Source organism: Marmota monax, unplaced genomic scaffold (assembly GCF_021218885.2).
Source record: "Marmota monax isolate L192 unplaced genomic scaffold, Marmota_monax_Labrador192_F-V1.1 WCK01_AAM20220418_F8-fsc00047, whole genome shotgun sequence".
Classification (NCBI taxonomy): Eukaryota; Metazoa; Chordata; class Mammalia; order Rodentia; family Sciuridae; genus Marmota; species Marmota monax.
This window is the reverse complement of record NW_026692072.1, coordinates 1,115,111-1,136,671: the sequence shown is the minus strand read 5'-3', so window position 1 is coordinate 1,136,671 and position 21,561 is coordinate 1,115,111. Positions and strand designations below refer to the sequence as shown.

The following is a 21,561-nucleotide window of genomic DNA, read 5'->3' as shown; positions in this document are numbered from 1 at the left end:
TAAAAAAAAAACTTGCATTATTCACCCTATAGACAGGTATGATAAATAGCAGTAAATATGACACGTCAGACAAAATTCTATTTCAAAACCCTACCAAGAAGTGGCTTTCACCCAAACTCCTGCCCATCAATTCTGTAGCAAGAGAACTACCAGTTTGTAACTGTGATGATCAAAATCATAAAACAAATGATGGAGTGAATATTTCAAGGAAGGACTTTACTGTTCATTTTTTCTCTGAGAGGGAATTACTCTTGGTATACTTTGTTTTTAACATTTTGTCACACTTAAAAGTTTCTTTCAGGACTGGGAACGCGGCTTAGTGGTAGAGTGCTTGCCTAACACATATGAGGCACTGGGTTCAATCTTCAGCACCACATAAAGATAAATGAAATAAAGACATTTTATCCACCAACAACTTTAAAAGAAATTCTAAAGTTTCTTTAAAAATTTGTTTTTATGTATATAATAACTAAATAAGTAGAAAACTTGTAGCAAAACAAAGTAAACTTCAGAACTCTAAATCAAAAGTTCATATCTGCCTAGGTACTCACCAGCTTCGGCTACCTGGTCTTCCACTATAGGTGCAGAGGCTGCCTCTTCCTCTTCACACAGCCCATTCTGGTGGTTGTGGGTGCTATCAAAGTAGTTTGACTGAAAAACACGCTCAACAATTTCCTTTAGAGCTTTATCTAAAAAAAGAATGTGAATTAGAAAGTTAAGAGTATCAGATGAGCAAAGATTCAACATTCTACAAATACTGTGAGAAGAAAAACACCTACATGTGTCACGAAAACATGTATACATAAGATTATAAATTTCACTGAGAACAGAAAAGTATTACAGAGTGATAAAGAAGAACCTATTTAAGCTTTGTGTCCAAAAAGAAAAAAAAACACAGTAAAATTACATCATGAGAAGTAATACACACAGGCCTAAAAGATTGGATCTAGTCAGACCACACAAGGTTTTCCTGTTGTAACTGCTACAAAAGCTGAGAGATGAGAAAAGGTAAACAAAGTGTTTCAAGGCACAGGAAAGAGCATTTATACAGTCCTATGCAAAGAAGAGTGGCAAATTCAAGCAAAGAAAAGGATCACTGTGACTCAAGCACAAGGAATAAGAAAAAGCATAGTAGTAAAGATGATGCTGGAGAAGACTGGATAAAGGCCACATTGTGAATGCCCTAAAAGTAAAGGAAAAATGCATGTAAAATATATTAAATCAAGGTCTTTGAAAGATTTTCAAGGGGAGGAAAGGAAGCAGATTCAGTTAAGCAACTGTATTATATAAAAAGACATAAAAGTAGAAGAAAAAGAGAGAAGTAGATAAACTCAAACGGCAAACAAAAAGAGTCTATATAGTATGCTAGGATATTGAAAAAGTAAGGAGCTAGGAAGGTATACACAAAATTATTCTGGATTTCCTCGCCTTGTATTATAAATCTGTATATAATAAGGCCATTCCCTGATTGGTCACTGTACAGAAAAATAAACTTTGAGGGTCATATTTATTATGAAAGTTTTATAAAAGTAATCCTAATAAAACTATTTCTAGGGTCTAGGGTTGGTAACCCCTGGTAAAGCGCTTGCCTAGCATGTATGAAGGGTTTCACTCTCAGCACCACATTTAAATCTTAAAAAGGTCCATCAACAACTAAAAAAATATTAAAGACAAAAACAAAAACTATTATCAGCCAGGTACAGTAGTGCATGCCTGTAATCAAAAAACAAACTACAAACTTAGAAATGTAATCCTTATTATTACACAAAATAATGCAAGAAAATTTGATGAGTCTTGATAAGCCAACAATTTAATAAAGCCAACAATTTATCAAACCTCCTCCAATGATAAATTAAATCCACATTTGTAATAAAACTTAAAAAGCCGAAGAGCTGTATAAAGAAACACATGTAATAAAAGCTAACAAATCAAGAAAATGATTTCTTACATGAAAAGACAGAAATGCATTGCACTTCATATTTTCTTAAAGCAAATATATTTAAAATCTTGCTAATTAAATTATAGTTTTGCCAGGCTGGGGTTGCGGCTCAGCAGTAGAGCACTCATCTAGCATGTGCGAGGCCCTGGGTTCAATCCTCAGCACCACACAAAAATAAATAAAATATATTGCATCCAATTAAAAAATAAATATTTAAAATTTTTTAAAAATTCATAGTTTTGCCAATGAAAGCAAATAATCCAAGTCAATTCTAAGAGCTAAGAAACAATGTATAAATATACATGTTTGCCTTAGTATTTTCAAAAATGTAATTCCCTAATTCAATCTTCTAAACAGCAAAGACAAAATTCCATTCTAAACCAGGCACCGTGGCACACACCTGTAATCTCAGGAACTCGGGAAGCTGAAACAGGAGGATTCTAAGTTCAAGGTCAGCTATATCAACTCGGTGAGTCCCTGTCTCAACATTTTTTAAAAAGCCAGATGCAATGGTGTTCACCTGTAATGCCAGCAGCTCAGAAGGCTGAGGCAGGAGGCTCATGAGTCAAAGCCAGCCTCAGTAACATAGCAAGGCCCTATCTCTAGAAACAAAATATAAAAAGTGCTGGGGATGTGGCTCAGTGCTTAAGCATCCCTGGGTTCAATCCCAGATACCAAAAATAAAAAAAATTTTAAATAAACCTGGGATGATGAAGTTCAGGGGTACAATGCCCCCTTGTTTCAATCCCTAGTACCTGCCCCTACCAAAAAAAAAAAGAAAGAAAATCACCCCCTGATTTACCATAGTTAAAAAACTTGATTTAGTGACATAGTAAAACTTCAACAACCTTTTGAAAAACAATTTCTCACTGCATATTTGAGGTATAATGAGTCCAATTAACAGCAGTCTAAGAACTAAAGAGTAAAGGCTAAAGCAATAACCATGGGTAAAATGTATAAGATAAAATGTTCTCACAAAATTTCAGCCATAAGGAAAAACCAGTCCCTACTTAACACCAACAACTTTAGAAAGTCAATCTGATATAAATCTAGTTCAAGCACAATTAAAGTTATATGTAAAACCATGTCAAGTGACTTGGATATAGCACAGTGGTAAAGAGCTTGCCTAGCTAAAATGTGCAAGGGCTTGTGTTAGACACCTAATGCAATGGCTTAGAAGTATCCCCCAATGATCCATGGTAAAGGTTTGGTTGACAGCCTGTGGTGCTATGAGATGGGAACCATCAAGAGAAAAGTCTGGGGCTGGGGTTGTAGCTCAGCAGTCCAGTGCCTGCCCAGCATGTGTGAAGCACTGGGTTCTATCCTCAGCACCACATAAAAACAAATAAAATTTAAAAAAATATATTTTAAAAAATAAATAAATAAAATAAAGGTTAAAAAAAACGAAGGGACAAAATCTAGTGGAAGGAAGTTAGGTCATTGGGGATGCACTCTTAAAGGAAATATTGGTACCCTATGGCCCTCCTGGCTATCTGCTTCCCAACTGTGTTGAAATGAGCAACTTTGTTCCACCACAGGTTCCCCATAATGTTGGCCTTGCCACAGTCCCAAACCAACAGAGCCAGCTAAACATGTACCAAAATCTCTGAAATTATTTCCTTCCTACCATCTTAGGAATTTTGTCATAGTAACAAAAAGTTGATTAACATCCAGCACCACAAAAAACACAAAACCATGTAAGTTAGGACTTCTATTTTTATAGACTATCACTAGTGGTTTTTTGGATTTGTTGGGGTACTAGGGACTAAACTCAAGGATACTTTCCCACTGAACTACAGCCCCAGTCCTTTTAATTACTTATTTTCAGAGAAGGTTTCCTTAAGTTGATGAGGTTGGCCTTGAACCTTCGTTTCTCCTGCCTCATCCTTCTAAGTGGCAGGAATTATAGGCCTGTGCAATAGTGCCCAGCAGTCACTAGTTCTGACAAAACACATATCACAAACATGCCCAAAAAGGATGCAAAAAGGAAATATAAAAGTAAACAGTAGATGAGTGCAACGTACGCACTTCTAAATTTTAAACATTACTGTTAAGAAGAAAAATTCTTAAAAGTTAGAAAACTGACATTTTTAATACTTACAAGTTGTTCCACATACAGATTTTTCCTTCCCTTCCAGCAAGTCCCACAAATGAATGGAGGCATGTTCATATTGCTCGTTCAGCCTTATAATAAAAATAATAAACAGCTAATTAATTACCTTTCAGTTATTAACAACTGAATACTCAGAAGTTTCTATTATCAAATAGGACTATACCTTAAGCTCATGTCCCGTTCAGGGTCTACCAACTTGTAGAATTCATCCAACAATGACAATTCCTCTTCAGATAATATTGGTACTCCATTCAACCCTTGTTTCAAGTCAGTTCGCACTTCATCATCTCCCAATTTATCCAAAACATACTGTAGCTCAAGAACAGTTTTTAAACGTTTCTGTTCAGCTTCTTCTCTCATTAGCTGTTCCCGGCGTGCTGTCTTCTTTATTGTTTTCTGAATCTGTAAGAGAATATAAAACTATAAGACACCAAAATTACAGCTTTTAAGTACCTTCCACTAACTTACAAGAAATATTTCTCTCTTCCTTTTTAATGTTTAGCATCAGTTTGGAGATACAAAAAGGTTAGTCTTTTGAAGTCACTGCAGTGTTTTCCTTTCCACCTTTCTCCTTTCTCAGACTTCACAAGAACCAACTAACACAAATTAAAAAAAAAAAAAAAAAAAAGCCAGGCACAAGGGTGCACACCTGTAATTCAACCAGCCTTGGGAGGCTAAGCCAGGAGCATCTCAAATTCAAAGTCAGCCTCAGCAACTTAGCAAGGCCCTAAGCAACTCAGGCAGACCCCGTCCCAAAATTAAAAAAAAAAAAAAAATGGGATGTGGCTCAATGGGGTTGATCACCCCTGGGTTCAATCCCCAGTACAATTAAAAAAGGGTGGGGGGCATATGAAATCTATATTAAAGGGAGAAATGGAAGAGGCCTTGGAGAAATGATAAAGGTTACAAGACAAATCCATAAACGGTAGCAGAGTGGACAAATGAGACATTACCAATAAATGGAAAGTAAATGAATGATATATATGAACAGATAAGTTAGGATAGGACAAGAAAGCTTTCAAGGAGAAAGTGACACCCATTAAAATAAATGGTATTTAAATCTTAGGAGGGGCAGTTTAATGTCTCTTTTAGGTAGCTAGAGATAGAAAACACAAAGAGGCAGGAATATGAAAGGAAGAAAAAAAAAAAAAAGTAATAAAGATAGCTACTTTTAATTAAATAGCACAAGTAGGGAATAAGTTGAAAACCAGAAAAGGTAGGCTAGAGCCAGGTTTAAGTTCTTGAATATTAAATAAATTTACTGCCAATGAAGTTAAAGGTTCAGACAAAAGTTTTGTTAAAATAAAACCAAAGAAGAATACAGATATTATAATTTATTCAGTGACAGTGGTTTCAGAAATGTTGTATTCTAAGTGGAACACACCCCTACCTGGAACTACCGGAGTCCCCAAAAGTTCGTGTGTTGGAAATTTAATCTCCTCAATACAAAGATTAAAAGTTAATCAATGGATAAATGCTGCTGTTAAAAGGGATTACTGAAGTGAGTTCACCCTCCTGCCTTTCCACCTCCACCACATAAAAGGATACAGCAAGGAGGTCCTCACCAGAGGCTGGTGCTTTGGTCTTGGACTTCCCAGCCTCCCAAACTATGAGAAATAAATTTTCATTTTTTATGAATTACCCAGTCTATGGTGTTATTGAAGCACAAAACAAACTAAGACATTACGGTTTGTGGCAAATCATCAAAATTTTTTCCTTCATCAAATATAATAAGATAGCATTAAGTGCTTAAAATATATTAGTTATGAATCAAATACTCTTCTAGGCACAATCCTATGAATAGGGACTACTACTATCACCACTTTATAGACTAGAAAACTGATGTATTATGATGGCCTTTCTTCCCTGTCTTCTGGTTCTGTTTCTCTGGAACACCTTAATTAATACAGGTACAGTAACTCATCCAAAGTCACACAACAAGTGGTAGAATCAGATTTAACCTAGACAATCTGTTTCCTGAGTCAGATCTCCTAATCCTTGTATTGTATTACTTCCCATGTAGTAGACTGTCATTTTATCAAATCAGAGATAACTTTATAATTTCAAAGTTGCTAGCCTTTCCTCAAACTACTTATTCAGAACACTTAATTTTCTGTATTTTGTGTTAATTAGTGGAACTGCAAGATGATCAGTAGAACTAAAGGAAATATGGAAAATGTTTATGTATATTTGCACAGCTAACTTTTTATACCAATGAGATTTTTCAATTTTTTTCTTAGTTGTAATTGGTCACAATACCTTTATTTTATTTACTTGTTTTTATGTGGTGCTGATGATCGAACACAGTAACTTGCATGTGCGAGGCGAGCATTCTGCCTCTGATCCACAACCCCAGCCCCACCAATGAGATTTTTAAGGTAACTATTTTATGACTTTTGTCCTATCTCAAAACTTAGTTCTTTTAAAAGACATCTTTCAGGTGTTACAACAAAATACACAGAATTGGAAGGTATCTTAGATACAACTGGATCCTCTGGGCCTGGTGGCACACAACTGCAATCCCAGTGACTCGGAAGACTAAGGCAGAAAGAGACCAGCCTCTGCAATTTAGTGAGGCCCTAGGCAATTTAGCAAGACTGTCTCAAAATAAAACAAAAAAAGGAATGAGGACATGACTCAGTGGTTAAGCAGCCCTGGGTTGAATCTCTGGTACCAAAAAAGATATAACTGGATCCAATCTTCTCACCTCGTAGAGAGCTTATAAATGTAATGGAAGAACTAAAATCCAAAACACAAATTTTTCCACTAACCCTATTTTTAGCATTTCATAAACATATATTATCGTTTACATACATCTTGACTTAATGCCATGAAACTTCTCTGTAGTTCTTTTGCAAACTCCAAATTATTTGTGACTTCCTGGTATTTTGATACAGCATCCTAAAATGACAAAAACAGAACCCAACTTTACTAGAATCATGAGAACTACAAAATTCTTCAAAATAGTAAGCACAAAATCTTTAATAAAATATAACATCTTTACCAGCTGATCTTGATTAAGCCTTTCCCCTTTATTCATTCGTTCCTGGTAATCATCAAGCTTCCCCTATTAAAAACAAAAAAAATTACATTTCACAAAGTATATACCAGCTTAAGTTAAAACTGACAAAACCAAGCAGTCTTCAATGTTTTTCTCAAATTTTGTTGTAAGTATGCTTGAGATATACTCCAGATTAAGTAACATATTAAACAGTACATTTAATATTGAACTAAAAAATAAATTTAAATAATCACCATTGCTTAATGATATCAAATACCTGTAAATCAATGAAACAACATCGGTTATCTTTCAGGGTACTCAAAAAAGTGGTAGATAGGCCAGGTATATGGTTCCTAATCACATAGGAGAGAGTCACAATTTGGTGAGGATTCTGTTTCCACCCAATAAGCATATCCGACATTTATAGTGTTAAATTTTTGTGGCCTCCCTTCCCTTCTCCCCTCCTTCAAAGGATCCATATGAATACATAGTACAAAAAGAGGGTATCTTCCTGAATAAATCCATGGGCAAATTGTCTTTGATACACTTTATGCATCTTTGAACAACATGAGATATTTCGAAGTTATTATTTTCACCTATGGGCAGTACACCAATCAACAACTTTGCTAGTAATTAAAGATAAAGGTAAACAAATGATCTTCTAGTTTAAGATGACCACTATTTACTAAGTTGAAAATTTTGAAGGTTTCCCAGACTACTACTATTAGATAAGATCCTAAAGAAAAAAGATACTTAGGTAATAGAAGAGTCAAGAATTCAGTTAAGGGTTGGAAGATAGGAAATAAAACAAATCTAAACTAAGAGGAAAAATAACCATAATAAATTTTGAAGATATATAGTTACTTAGCAATAGTAACACTAACTAAAAAACCAAATACAAAGCAACATTTTGATAAAGAGGCTTCAGAAACCAGGTTAAAAGCAATAGAAATTTTTTTGGTTTTGTTTTTGTTAGGTTAAATAATCCATTTTCTTTGTACCAGAAACAAATCAACTTGCATAACCACCCTTTCCTTAACTTAAAGGTATCACAATGAGTCACACTGGATGTAAATAAAACCAAGATAATTATTAAAACATTAAAAGTTAAGGAAAGTATGCAATTTTATTTAGTTGAACTACTTCACACTATCTATAAGTCTTCAGCTAAAGAGGTATAAAATTCAAGTCTACTGGTTGAAAAATAGTTTACACTGATCTGGTGAGCATAACCCCAATTGCAAAAGATGTGCTCAAATACCTTAGAACACTCTAAGGGTCAACAAAAACAGCTCATTCCTTTTTAGAAAGAAAAGGCTATTTTTCTTTTTCCCTGGAACTACAGATTTAACCCAGGGCACTTTTCCACTGTGTCATATCCCCAGTCCTTTGCTGAGAGTCTCACAAAGTTGTTGTGGGTCTCACTAAGTCACTGAGGCTGGCCTCAAACTTGTGATCCTCCTGCCTCAGTCTCTGAAGTTTCTGGGATTAACAGGCATGCACTGCTGTTGCCAGCATCTGTTTTTCTTTTTAGGAACAAGAAACTAAACAAGCTCTGCTTTTAATTTATGACTCAGGATATTCCAAAATAAAAAGAGTTACAGTCAGAATCCTAAATTTAGAAATGTAAAGATAATAGCCAGGTGTGATGACACACTCCCACAATCCCAGTGACTTGGGAGACTGAGGCAGAAGGACCACAAGTTCAAGGTTAGCAGTGGCAATATGACCCTATCTCAAAATACAAAATTTAAAAGAGTTAGGAATGTAGCTCAGTGGTAAAGTACCTATGAGTTCAATATCCATTACCTAAGCAAATACAGATAAATAGAAGATTTGCAAACAGAAGGGCCTAAAATTCAGTGCTAATTTATAGCAAAAATTCTGAACTAAACAAAGTACAGTGGGGCAGAAGGTAGGGCGTGCTAGTGACACTGCATTTATTATTTTCTTCATTTATTATCTTCCTTTTTTCCTATATTAGTATATAAAGAAATTTTTGTTAAACCTAGAAATTAATACACAGTATACTATATATCTCTCACAGAGTTATTTTGTACTCTTTAATTAAATATTCTGCAATGAACATATAATAAAAATGATTATAATTACATGCAATTTGAAAGATGATAAGATGGGAAAGATTTCAGGATATTGTTAGGACTTTCAAGAGCTGTGAGCCTGTACTATCATATAGTAGGATAAGCTATCAATAGCAAAAAAGCTTCAATTTTTCACACAATAACAAATTTAATATTCAGCCTACCTGAGAGCTATGGCAGATTACATTTTCCCAAAATAGCTACAACATCTGCAGCCCCATATATGATTTACAATGTGACCTTGGTACTCCCCCATTAAGAACTAGAACAATTCCCCTGCTACTGTACCTTTATGGGCTCAAACCAGTACAGTATAAGTGATCCTGTCTGACTTTCAAGGCCAAGCCATAAAAGCTATGCATCTCTGCCTTGTTTACTAGTCACTATATCACTTGTATTTGGAGCCCTTGGCCATTATACAAGAAATCCAATAACCCTGAGGTTGCCATGCTAAAAATGAAGCAAGCCATGAAGGGAGGTCTCATTTAAAAGCTCTGGTCAGCAATACTGTGTTCAAGTCACCCCAGGCCAGACATTCAACATGAGTGAAAAAGTCTTTCTTCCTCAGGCAATATAGAACAAAGACATCAACCCTGTTGTGTGCCCTGTCTGAATCCCTGAGAGATAAGCAGAAATCTGTGAGCGTAATAAAATGTATGGTTTTAAGACCTTAAATTCTGGATTAGTCTGTTACAAGGTAATAACTGGAACAAGGTTAAAAGAAAAATGAAAAGTAGCCATCAATGAAACTCTAGCTTCCTGGTACACAAACCTCTGTACAAACATCTGTAAAGAATATTGTCAATGCAAATTATGTAAAAGAAGCGAGGCCAAAATGGTACATGCCTATAATCCCAGCTACTCAGGAGGCTGAGGCAGAAGGATTGCAAGTTTGAGGCTAGTTTGGGCAATTTAGCAAGACTCTCTCAAAATTTTAAAATTTCTAAAACAGTTGGGAATGTAGCTCAGCGGCTTGGCACAACCAGCTTCAATCCCCAATGTGACCAAACAAAAAATAAAAAGAACTCTGCACTGCCAAAGCAAAGATGTATTTTACTAAACTCACATAAATTTTATATTATTGTTAACATGTTTTTTGCTTTCCAACCCATAACAATTCGAAAGCTGAAATTCTTGAAGTGAGAAGGATGTCTACAACCACAACAAATAGTTAACTATGATGAAAGAAGTATGTCAAGTCATAACTGAACAATCTCAAAAATCTCTAACATAGGATTCCCAAAAAGCACACCACAGTTTCTTATACTTAGTTGAATTTCCCAATCAAAAAATGCAGTAATCCCAGAGGCTGGGGAGCTGAGGAAGGAGAATCCCAAGTTCAAAGCGAGAGTCTCAGCAAAAGTGAGGCATTAATCAACTCAGTGAGACCCTGTCTCTAAATAAAATACAAAATAGGGTCAGGGATGTGGGCCAGTGACCAAGTGTCCCCAAGTTCAATCCCTAGTACTCGCCCGCCCCCGCTAAAAAAAAAAAAAAAATGCAGTAAGCTAAATGAATGCAAGCTATATTTTCTAATAACAATAGAGTTTTGTCATAGCATTACAAAAGTTCTTCTGTTAACAATTAATACCTTCTACACTACTATTAGAAATATATTATCTATCCCTTGAACCTTGCTCACACTTCAGGAAAGTAGGTTTCTAAGCCTGGCCAAAATACTAAGAAATGCATTCACTGAAGAAGTAACCAAAACTCAATAACAAAACAACTGAATCACAATTAAAAAAAAAAAAAAAAAAAAGACTGTTTTAGAGGACACTAGTTTTTTTCTTTACCAGTATAATGTAGGATCTCTCGCCACTGTTATATATAATCAGATCTTACACAGCAAAGACTCTATGCTGGTCTATCAATGATGCTCATAATTCTCAAACCAGCAACATCAGTATCAACTGGGAAACTGTTAGAAATTCAATGTCTCAGGCACTACCCTAAATCTACTGAATTAGGACCCAGCAATCTGTTTTACCAAAGTCTTACTGGGTGACTGTGCATACCTAATTTTGAGAAACACTCACATAGGTCAAAAACATTATAATTCTCTTATAATAGCAAATCCAATAGTACTGAGAAGTAAGAAACTATTTTGAATCACTCATACAGTACTCTGCCAGGTGGAGTGATACACACCTGTAATCCCAATGACTCAGGAGGCTGAAGCAGGAGAATCTCAAGTTTGAGGCCAGCCTCAACAATTTAGCAACGCCTTAATTTGGTAAGACCCTATCTCAAAATAAAAAAGGACTGGTGATGTGGCTCGGTGGTTTAGTGCCCCTGGGTCCAATCCTTAATATCAAAAAAAAAAAAAAAAAAAAAAGATAAAATTTGTGGCCTTAGAAACCAGCACAAGGCAACCTCAATTTGGAAATACGTCACTTAAAAGTCAGCTCTAGGGACTGGGGATGTGGCTCAAGCGGTAGCGCGCTTGCCTGGCATGAGTGTGGCCCAGGTTCGATCCTCAGCACCACATACAAAGATGTTGTGTCCGCCGAAAACTAAGAAATAAGTATTTTTTTTAAAAAAATCTTTATTTTTATTTATTTTTATGTGGTGCTGAGGATTGAACCCAGAGTCTCATGCATGAGAGGCAAGTGCTCTACCACTGAGCCACGACCCAGCCCAGAAATAAATATTTTTAAAAACTCTCTCAAAAAAAAAAAAAAAAAAAAAGTTCAGCTCTAAAGAATTCAGAAAACTTGTGGGGCACAATGGTGCACCTTGTAATCCCAGCAACTCAGGAGGCTGAGGCAGGATGACCACAAATTCAAGGCCAGCCTGAGCAACTTAGTGAGGCCCTAAGCAACTCAGCAAGACCCTATCTCAAAATAAAACATAAAAAAGGGCTGGGGATATGGCTCAGTGTGGTAAAGTGTCCCTGCATTAAATTTCCAGTAGCAAAAAAAATTGAAAACTTGACTGGTGATTTCCAGTCAGCTTATAAATCTAGTTAACACCTGCATAAGATTCACTTGTGATCTGTTACTACATTGTATCCCTAAGTGGTACTTTTATCATATCTTTTCATTGTGAATTAACCCCAGAAAAAATACTTTATGATTAAATTCAGTGATGTGAAAATTTGCACTAGAAACAAAAAGCTTCTTTAGGACAATCAATTCATCCAATTTCTGCTTTGCAAAACAGGTAGCTTTAGGTGATAAGGGAAAGGATATAGCATTGCATTGGTCCAAATACTACAAGTTGCCTCATCTTTGAAAGAGTAGACTACTCGGAAATGATATCATTATTATGGCCTTTTAATTCCTATTGTTATGGACTATTCAAGTGACTTACACAAAGCCCAATTAGACTATCTTTCCATTTGGATTTAAAATTTGTAGTATGAACAAGTCAACATAAAAGGACTTGCTTGTTACGCTGACAGGTCCAACACTAACAACAAAAACAGGGGTAAGACAGGAGAAAACAATTCCAGACAAACACAGCTTTGTTCTTTCCCAGGTTAGAACTTGTCTGCCTAAAATGGTGATAAAGAAAAATTGACCAACTACTCATATCAAATACATAAAATGAATATTAAGCATTTTTTTCTGGAGAATTTTTCTCCAGCTATTTTTCTTCAGGGGCTGGGGATATGGCTCAAGTGGTAGCACGCTCACCTCACATATGTGATCCTCAGCACCACATAAAAATAAGTAAGTGAAATAAAGGCATGCTGTCCATCTACAACTAAAAAAATAAATATTAAAAAAAAAAAGATTTGCTTCTTCAGAAATGTCGCACACACCTGTAATCCCAGGAGCTTGGGAGGCCAAGACAGGAGAATCACGAATTCAAAGCCAGCCTCGGCAAAAAGCAAGGCACTAAGCAACTCATTGAGATCCTGTCTCTAAATAAAACACAAAATAGGGCTGGGTATGTGGCTCAGTGGTCGAGTGCCCCTGAGTTCAATCCCAGTACCTCCACCCTGGCCAAAAATTGATTTATAGCATCACCTGGGCAAGATAAAAATCAGGTCATCTCCCAGATTACCAAGTCTCTGAAAAGGAATCATGGAACAGAGATGTGACTACATTCATGTCAAAAGGCTTTAGAGTCATGTGGTACTGAGAAATAATTACCCCACTACCTAGTCCCACTGTATCTCCCATTTATTTCTTTGATTCACTAAGTCACACTCAAATTTAAACTATCAGGCAGCTAACCCTATGGAGGGTTGGGGTGGGAAGGGGCGTCTATTATTAATCCTACTTCACCTTATCCTAAACTGAGACAGTAAATAACTTGCCTAAAGTCACAGAAAAACTTTTTGTGCTTCAGTCCCCCTCCCTGGATTCCAGCTGTTGCCACACTTCATTTCTGCTTCTGGTGAGATGTTTTCCTCCTTTCCCTTCACAAATTAGATTACGTTGCTGAATCACAGTACATCTGAATCTTCCAGTCTTCCCTGAGCTTTTCATCATCAAACTTTCATTACTGAATGGGTTTTTCAATCAGTACTGCAAGATGGATATCCAAGACAAATGTCCCTCTAAGCTTTGCCCCTTTACTATTATATCCAACAAATTCCATAAACGAATGGGATATTTTTAAATTATACATTCAAAAAAAATGGGGAGATGAGAGAACTCAAAAATAAATAAATAAATATTCTTCAACTAGGTAACCGCAGTCATAAGATTGATAGGAAACAAATAAAATCTGAAAAAAACTAATCTTGTTATCCAGGGAAGCCATGTAACTCCTATTCTTAATTAAGGAGACCTCTAAACTGGGACACAATAATTAAAAATTAAGTCTCAAATAAAAAAGTAAGACCACCTAGATATACTTTTATGTATTCAGGTCAAATAGCTTCTAGAGTACAGAAAAACAAATGCAGACAATGAAAGATAAAGATTTCTTTTCCTCAACATTCCATAATCTTGATTGGCTTTTCCAGATATTATTTCAAGTCATCAATGCCTGCAGACCCCACTCTTCACCTAGAGAAACATCAGTTCTGACTTTGCTCAAGTTAACAGACAAGTTGAGTTCTGCTTTCCATTCACTTTCCCGAAATTAAAATGAGACTCAGTAACTATAAAATTCATGAGACAAGAAAGATAATAAGTAAAAGTTCCATCAGCTTTTAAAACAACAGTAGAGAAACATACACAGCAATTCATAGAAGATCCATTAACAACTATTTTCAAATGCCGGAAGCATACTCATAGTGTCTGCTATTCCAGAACACAGGAAAGAATATTTAAGATTGGTGGGGGTGAATATAATTCTTAACGTCAACAACTTAAGAAAGTCCAAATTTTAAACAGACTCAAAAATTAGCTTTTACCAGGCCCTAGAAAACTAGGTAAAGCAAAGAATAAATGAACATCTGTCAGGAATGACAGATATCTGAACACTGAGAACAGTTAAAGAATGCTAAATCAGATGTCATCTAAGAACTCATTACAGGATAATTTTTCAAGCAGGTTAAAAGTATTCAGGAGTTTAAAAAAAGATAGCTAAGTGTGTTGGTGCACTCCTGCAATCTCAGGAAATTGGGAGGCTAAGTAAGGCAGGAGGATCACAAATTCCCAGCCAGCCTGTGAGACCCTTTTTCAAAAAGTATATATGAAGATATAAATATAAAAATATAAAGAGTTCTAGTATCAGGCTAGGGATGTGGCTCAAGTGGTAAGACGCTCGCCTGGCATGAGTGAGGCACTGGGTTCGATCCTCAGCACCACATAAAAATAAAGATATTGTGTCCACCTTAAAAAAAATTATATGTTCTAGTATCACTTATTTTGAATTAAGTATCTTAAAAAGTCACGGGGCAGGGTGGCACAGGCCTATAATCCCAGCAGTTTGGCTAAGGAGGCCAAGTTTAAATCTTTTGCAACTCAGCAAAGCCCTGAGCAACTTAGCAAGATTCTGTCTCTCAATAAAACAAAAATTAAAAAAAAAAAAAAATGGCTGGGGACATGGCCTAATGGTTAAGCACGTCTGGATTCAACCCCAGGTATCAAAAAAAAAAACCACTTTAAGAAAAATCTAAAGCTTGGATTTGGCATGTAGCTCAGTGGTAAAGTATACTGCCCGGCACGAACAAGGCCCTGGGTTCAATTCCCAGCACCACAAAAAAAAAAAAAAAAAAAAAGGTCTAAAGCTTGTAAACTTGAAAACAACAAATGATTACAGTGTCAAAGGATACCTTTTGAATTATTAGTTGCTTTAACCAAGCTACTCATGAGGATTTCACATTCCTTGAGAGTTCAATGCAAAAAGATGTGAATCTTAATTCGAAATGGAGACCAGGAGGGGTTTTTTAGTGATTAAAGTATATAACAGGGGCTGGGATGTGGCTCAAGCAGTAGCGTGCTCGCCTGGCATGCGTACGGCCCGGGTTCACATGTTGTGTCCGCCAAAAACTAAAAAAAAAATAAATATTAAAATTCTTAAAAAAAAAAAAAAAAAAGTACATAACAGTTAATTCTATGTTTAAATAACACTATTGGCCGAAATGCAAAAATGTCTAACTTATGACAGTTCTAATGTGAAGCATTATCTTTGCTCTCCTAAATGACTATTCCCAAATTTTGCTTATTATCCAGAGTATTTTAATTGCTGCCCACCTGAAACAATAATAAAAATTCCATTTTAACTTAAAAAAAAAATCACTGCAAGTAAATAACTGTACAAAAAGCATTTTTACCCTCATGGATTAATCAATTTTAATGGATTTTCCCTCCCATCTTAGGAGTTTTGTTAATGAAGCTACACATATCTCTTCATAATGACAATCAAACTTGTAAATATACTTAACATATATGTGCAACGATGCACTCGGTCTGACACACAATGGAATACAAAAATTGATAATCTCTGGCCCCAATTAGATTACCACCAATTAGAAAAACATCAAGGTTAAGAACATAAAGCAGTAAAAAATGTCAAGGATGTGAGGGGTAGAGACAATAGGTAGTAGAAGTTATTAAAGGAAACAGACTACTTTAATTGAGCTTAGTCAAAAAGCACACCTTCCTCTTTCCTCAGGAAGTATGAATTTTGAACTCTACCCAATAAAGGTCTCTTTCTATTTGTGGTTTTTACACTCATATTTCTATCTAACAATATCATTAGTAGAAAAAAATTTTAAAATGAGCTCAAGCTAAACAATTTTCAGTTCTAACTGGCTGAACTTCCCTTCTGACACTTCTCTCTCTTCGCCAATGTATATCTATCATTTACTTCCTGGGGGGGGGGGGGAGAGAGAAGAACCACTTACTAGAAGATATCTAGGAACTTGGAACACAAGAATTGAGGTGGAAAGGTTGTCACACCTGCTATTTCTCTCCACTGGTAATGCTTTCCCAAAATTTTTCTGGTTTACAATATACCAGGCGCTTTAGTGGAAACTGGCAAATGTACATTTGGGGCTTACCTACTCAAGAAGAAAAACTTCACAATTTAAGCTTTAAAAGTTAATTTCAACTAATTAGAAAAAATAAATGTTTTTTTAAAAAGTAAATATCATTACAACAATAGCTGATACACCAGACTTCACCATACTGATGTTCTCAGAACCCCATTATGTGGGCAACCTAGAAAGTTCAGCAATAAGATATTAGTAAAGATCAAAAAATTTGAAAATGAAAAGCATTTTTCTTTCTCGTTTAGCTTGTCAAAACGAAGAAATTCTAATTTAAAGGATTTGAAGCAAAAGGTCTTACTTGGTTCTACACAACAATTAAATACTAAGAATTACACTAATATTGTAGAACGCTACAAATTCTAATTACCCCCATAAAACATTACAAGAGACATTGGAAATCACCCATTCCAACCTGGGTCTTTTTATATAAGCATCTCTATTTCCTCTTCTATAAAATTAACTGTGGCTAAATTCTAGGGTGTCTTTCAGCTCCTTTAAAAAAAAAAAAAAACTTAAAAAAAGATTCTATAACAATGTGGTTTAATCTTTTACAAGCAAACATGCTTTTTTTAAAATATGAAATAGTACTAATCTTCACATAGCCCTAAGAAATTACTTAAAATTATGGTAAATTGTAGCTCAATCTGTAAATCACACAAAATATATTCAAATATTTGCCACACACAAAAAATGCTAAAGTAAAATATTTTGGCCAGGTTAAAAAAAAAATCCATTCCATTATAATACTTATGATTCTGTGCTCACCTCTGAAAGAGACAGACCTATATTATCATAGAAATTCACAGCTTAACCTTTTAAACTACTTCCTTGATACATAAGCATGTGGAGAGAAAGAGAGAAATATTAAGCAATATAACTTTTTTTCCTGTGGCAAGGTGAATGCAAAACAAAGTAATCTTGTCCTCAAATTAAGCATTACAGCCTTTTTTTCTGAGACAAGGTGAATGCAAAACAAAGTAACCTTGCCTTCTGCATTGCAGAGGAATAGCTCTTGCAACCAATGGAGAAGCTGATACATTGGAGATCCTAAATGTCAAGAAAATTCAGATGTTAGCCCCAAAAAAGATTTTACTTATAAAATAGTTAAGGATGGGTTTACTCCAAAATACTTAAAATAAATCCTGTGCAACAGCTGCATCAAAAATTCTAAGTAGAGGCACAGAGCTATGTTCTAAAAAGTATCCTCACAACTCACATTCTTTTTTACATAAATAATATTAACTACAAAGACATAAAGTACCTAAAGACTTTAGGGAGCAGTATAAAAACACTACTTTTTGGCATCAGTTTTGGTTACATATTGGTTACAGGTTTTTTGTTTTGTTTTAAGCAAGAGAACACTGGTTAATCTTTCATCTACCAAAGTCACTAGAGTGTAAAACTATTATATTTACAGAGTATAACATTTAAATATCATCTACTCACACATCCCTTATTCTACTTCAAAATTGATTTCATGTTATAGTATCAAGTGAATTTTCTTTTCAGTTAACATTAGGACTTGGTTTCAAAATACTATCTTGCATAGCCTAAGGCCCAATTCTGTACAAATGAACTGATGATGAAAACTAGGTAGTAAATCACTCAATCCAATATTACTATTTTATAATCAGTTAAAAAATTTGTGAATCAAGTTTTACATTTGATTCTCTTTATCACAACTGTATTTTTTCTCTTCCTTAACATTCGTGTACTTTTTATTAGCCCAAATTAAAAAAACACCTAGCCATTTTCTTGCATTATGTAATAGGATCATATTTCATCAACGTTAAGCATGCATTTTCACTGAACAGATGCTTAGCTTTCCTCTAAAGGCTCAAATAATTAGAAAATGCGTAACTTTTTTCCAAATGAAATACACTCATTTCAATTCTCTTTTAAAGTGATACTATATCATCTATTAGTCATTTCTGTTAACATACTTGATTTTACAATCCAGCATTTTGGCCCAGAAGGTTCCAGTGTTGACTGGTAAGAATGAGATACAGTTCAAACACAAGTTGCAATTAAATTGACTAAAAAAAAAATAATAATCCAGTTGAAAAGAAAGGAGTTTTTCTAAAAAGGAATTCAAAACCGAATTGTAAGGCAAATCCTCTATTTTTGCATTAGAAATAGGGCTCACTTCTGAAAAAAACAGTTATTAAATCCTCTCACACAGCAATCATTTAGTTAAAAAATAAAAACCATGTGTTTAAATTAGGAGAAAGCCTTGAGTTTCTCATAAAGTAAAATATATAAGTAAAAAATATAAGTACTGTTACCTCAACTATTTAACAAGTAGGTAAGTCTGTGACTTATCAAGAAGTCTCACCAAAGGGCTAGGGTTGTGGCTCAGTGGTGCCTCCCAAGTCCGGGGCCCTAGGTTTGATCCTCATAAAATGAATAAAGATACTGTTCTTTTTTAAAAAGAAAGTCTAACCAAACTGTAACTTGATCTTTCCACCTCTATTTAGCACCCCAAAACACAGAGACAGAAACTGAGATACTAAATATGTTAATTTTGTGCAGTTTGTTGAATCTCCATCATTACAAGGCAATCTTTCAGTACTATTTGCCCCGTCAATAATCTCTATAATTAATATTACCAAATACATTTCTTTCTCTGCCATCATTTAGGGAAAAAGGATGCCAATGTATAGTAATTAATACACAACTATACACCAGTGATCATTTGATTCAAGTTCTCTCGAGGGCTTATAAATTAGCTTTCTTGTACTTTTTCAGATAAACTAAACACTAGTATCCAAAAGCCACCTTATTAATAGATTGGCTGCTAATCAGTATATGACTTTATATGAATGCCTTTGAAGGATATACATTTCTATATTTAAATATTACACCATTAATATTCCCATTCTAAAAGAAAATAAGACAATTCCTGGAAATTCTGAAAGTTAAGCCATTCAAGCATCAGCCAGATTAACAGAAATGTTTACTGAATTAAAAGGATTTAAAGGCTAGGGTTATAACAGTTGGTAGAGCACTTGCCTAGCAAGTGTGAGGCACTGAGTTCGATCCTCAGCACCACATAAAAATAAAACAAATGTATTGTGTTCATCTACTATAAAATATTTTTTAAAAAGAGAATTTAAAAAGATACCCTAGTTAGTCTCAATTTCAAAATAGGGTAGCAAAAGCTAAACCACAAGACTCAGAAGATAGTTGCCTTAGGTAAGCTTACTCTATTCCACCTTTATAGTTATTTAAAATACTTTTTACCTCATTAATACATAAATCTATTATTCCAATTACTTATATTAAGACATATTTGTATACCAAAACAATAATCAAAAGAACTAGATCTTGGGCTGGGGATGTGGCTCAAGCGGTAGCGCGCTCGCCTGGCGTGCGTGCGGCCCGGGTTCGATCCTCAGCACCACATACAAACAAAGATGTTGTGTCCGCCGAAAACTAAAAAATAAATATTAAAAAATTAAAAAAAAAAAAAAAACTAGATCAAGATTTAATCTCTCTCAATTTCAAATAAAGTCCAGGAAATTCAAGTAAAGTCCCCAACCTTCAACACTGAAGGAAATGAGAAGAATATCAAAGCTTACTATTTGTTTTAAAACTCTCCCCAAAATGTAAATAAGCAATTAAAATAACTGAGACCTAAATATCGCCATTTTTTTCCAATTTACTTCACACAGCCCAAATTTGAGCCAAACATTATCAACACCTGAAGTAACAGCCAGGTGGCTGGCTAAATATGCATTTTAATGTGATTTCTTTATAATTTGAGATGTTACACTAAATGCACTAGAAACAGGCAATTAGAAGCTATCAAAGTTATATTTCACTTTTTAAGGTAAAAGGCAAGTTAGTACAATAATCAGATGTAATCACCCCATTTTTTGTACTACCTATTTGTGTCACCCTTTCCACTGCTAATCTTACTGAAAAGTTGAATTACTCTGTGAAGATCCTTTCTCTACCTAGTTCTACACACACATACACACACACACAAACACAAACACACAGTTGATACACTGTCCTGCGCTGAAAGCATAAAACAAAAGGCCGACTTGAAGACACATCTCACCGTTATGGCCTAGAATAGTTAAATAATTAATTTTTTTAAACTGTGGGTGTGGCTCGATTTTTTGGAGGGGGGCGAAGGAGGCCAGTCCGGGCGGCTGCTGGTCTCTGCCCTCCCCCTCTGCTTTCGCTTTGTGCTCACAATGCAGCTCCTGTACAGCGCTTCCCTCTCCCCGCAGCCGCCGCCATGTTAGACACTCTCTCCATGTGCCCGGAGACCTAGCGACAGTCTCCAGTCCACCCTTGGCCCACCCCCGGCGAATCTCAATCATTGCAGTCCCCTTGCCCCTTAAGAGTCCCCCAGGGGCAAAAAGTCGCAGCAAAAAATCATCTCACGACAGTCCTGGGTCTGAGGCTCCGGGGGCACCTACACAATTGAAACAAAGAGGGAGACGCAGGGGAGCCCCCCAGAGGGGGGCGGAGGACCGCAAATCCAAGACCCACTCCACCTGGGCCCGACGACAGAGCGACCCTACTCCAGGCTCTAAACACCCTTCGCTGCCGGGGAAGCACAGGGGCCACTCAGGCCTCGAGGAGCCGGTAACGGAGAGGACAAACCCCACGGCAAGGGGACGCAGGCCACCCAACTCCACGAGGCAGTCGGTTGAGCCCTTGTCCCCCACTGGCCCCATCAAAGACACCCGGCCTCGGTGAGAGAGAGGTCCTGGCTACAGGCCCCCGCCCTTGGCATCCCACCCCCGCAGGCCAAGAGGCCAGACCCACAGCGGGAGGACTAAAGAGGCCTGGGGCAGCGCGAGTCCGCATCAGGTGACAGGCACCTCCCCTAGGAGCCCGTTTTGCGGGCATCGAGCGCAGGTTCACCGTGGAGACGCGGCGTGGGGGCGGCGGGACCTGGTGAAGCGCCAGACATGGGAGGAAGTCAAAGCTACGGCTGCAGGGTCGGGGGGCGCCGGTCCCGGCCGCCGCAAGCCCTCCCTCTCC

General features: G+C 36.2%; 1 protein-coding gene across 2 annotated transcripts in view; it reads right to left on the bottom strand.

The window, feature by feature from the left end:
• Caprin1 (cell cycle associated protein 1) overlaps positions 1-21,561 on the bottom strand; it is a 39,632-nt gene that overhangs the window by 17,167 nt on the left and 904 nt on the right. The window contains exons 1-6 of one of the 2 annotated variants that reach the window (XM_046455851.1): positions 21,069-21,266; positions 7,057-7,119; positions 6,867-6,953; positions 4,216-4,454; positions 4,041-4,123; positions 552-689 (exon numbers count right to left, since the gene is read on the bottom strand). In XM_046455851.1, the coding sequence (XP_046311807.1) occupies positions 552-689; positions 4,041-4,123; positions 4,216-4,454; positions 6,867-6,953; positions 7,057-7,119; positions 21,069-21,251 (793 nt within the window). In that variant the 5' untranslated portion in view covers positions 21,252-21,266. Of the gene's footprint in view, positions 1-551; positions 690-4,040; positions 4,124-4,215; positions 4,455-6,866; positions 6,954-7,056; positions 7,120-21,068; positions 21,267-21,561 lie in introns of those variants that run through there. The other variant, XM_046455841.2, reaches the window with a different exon arrangement.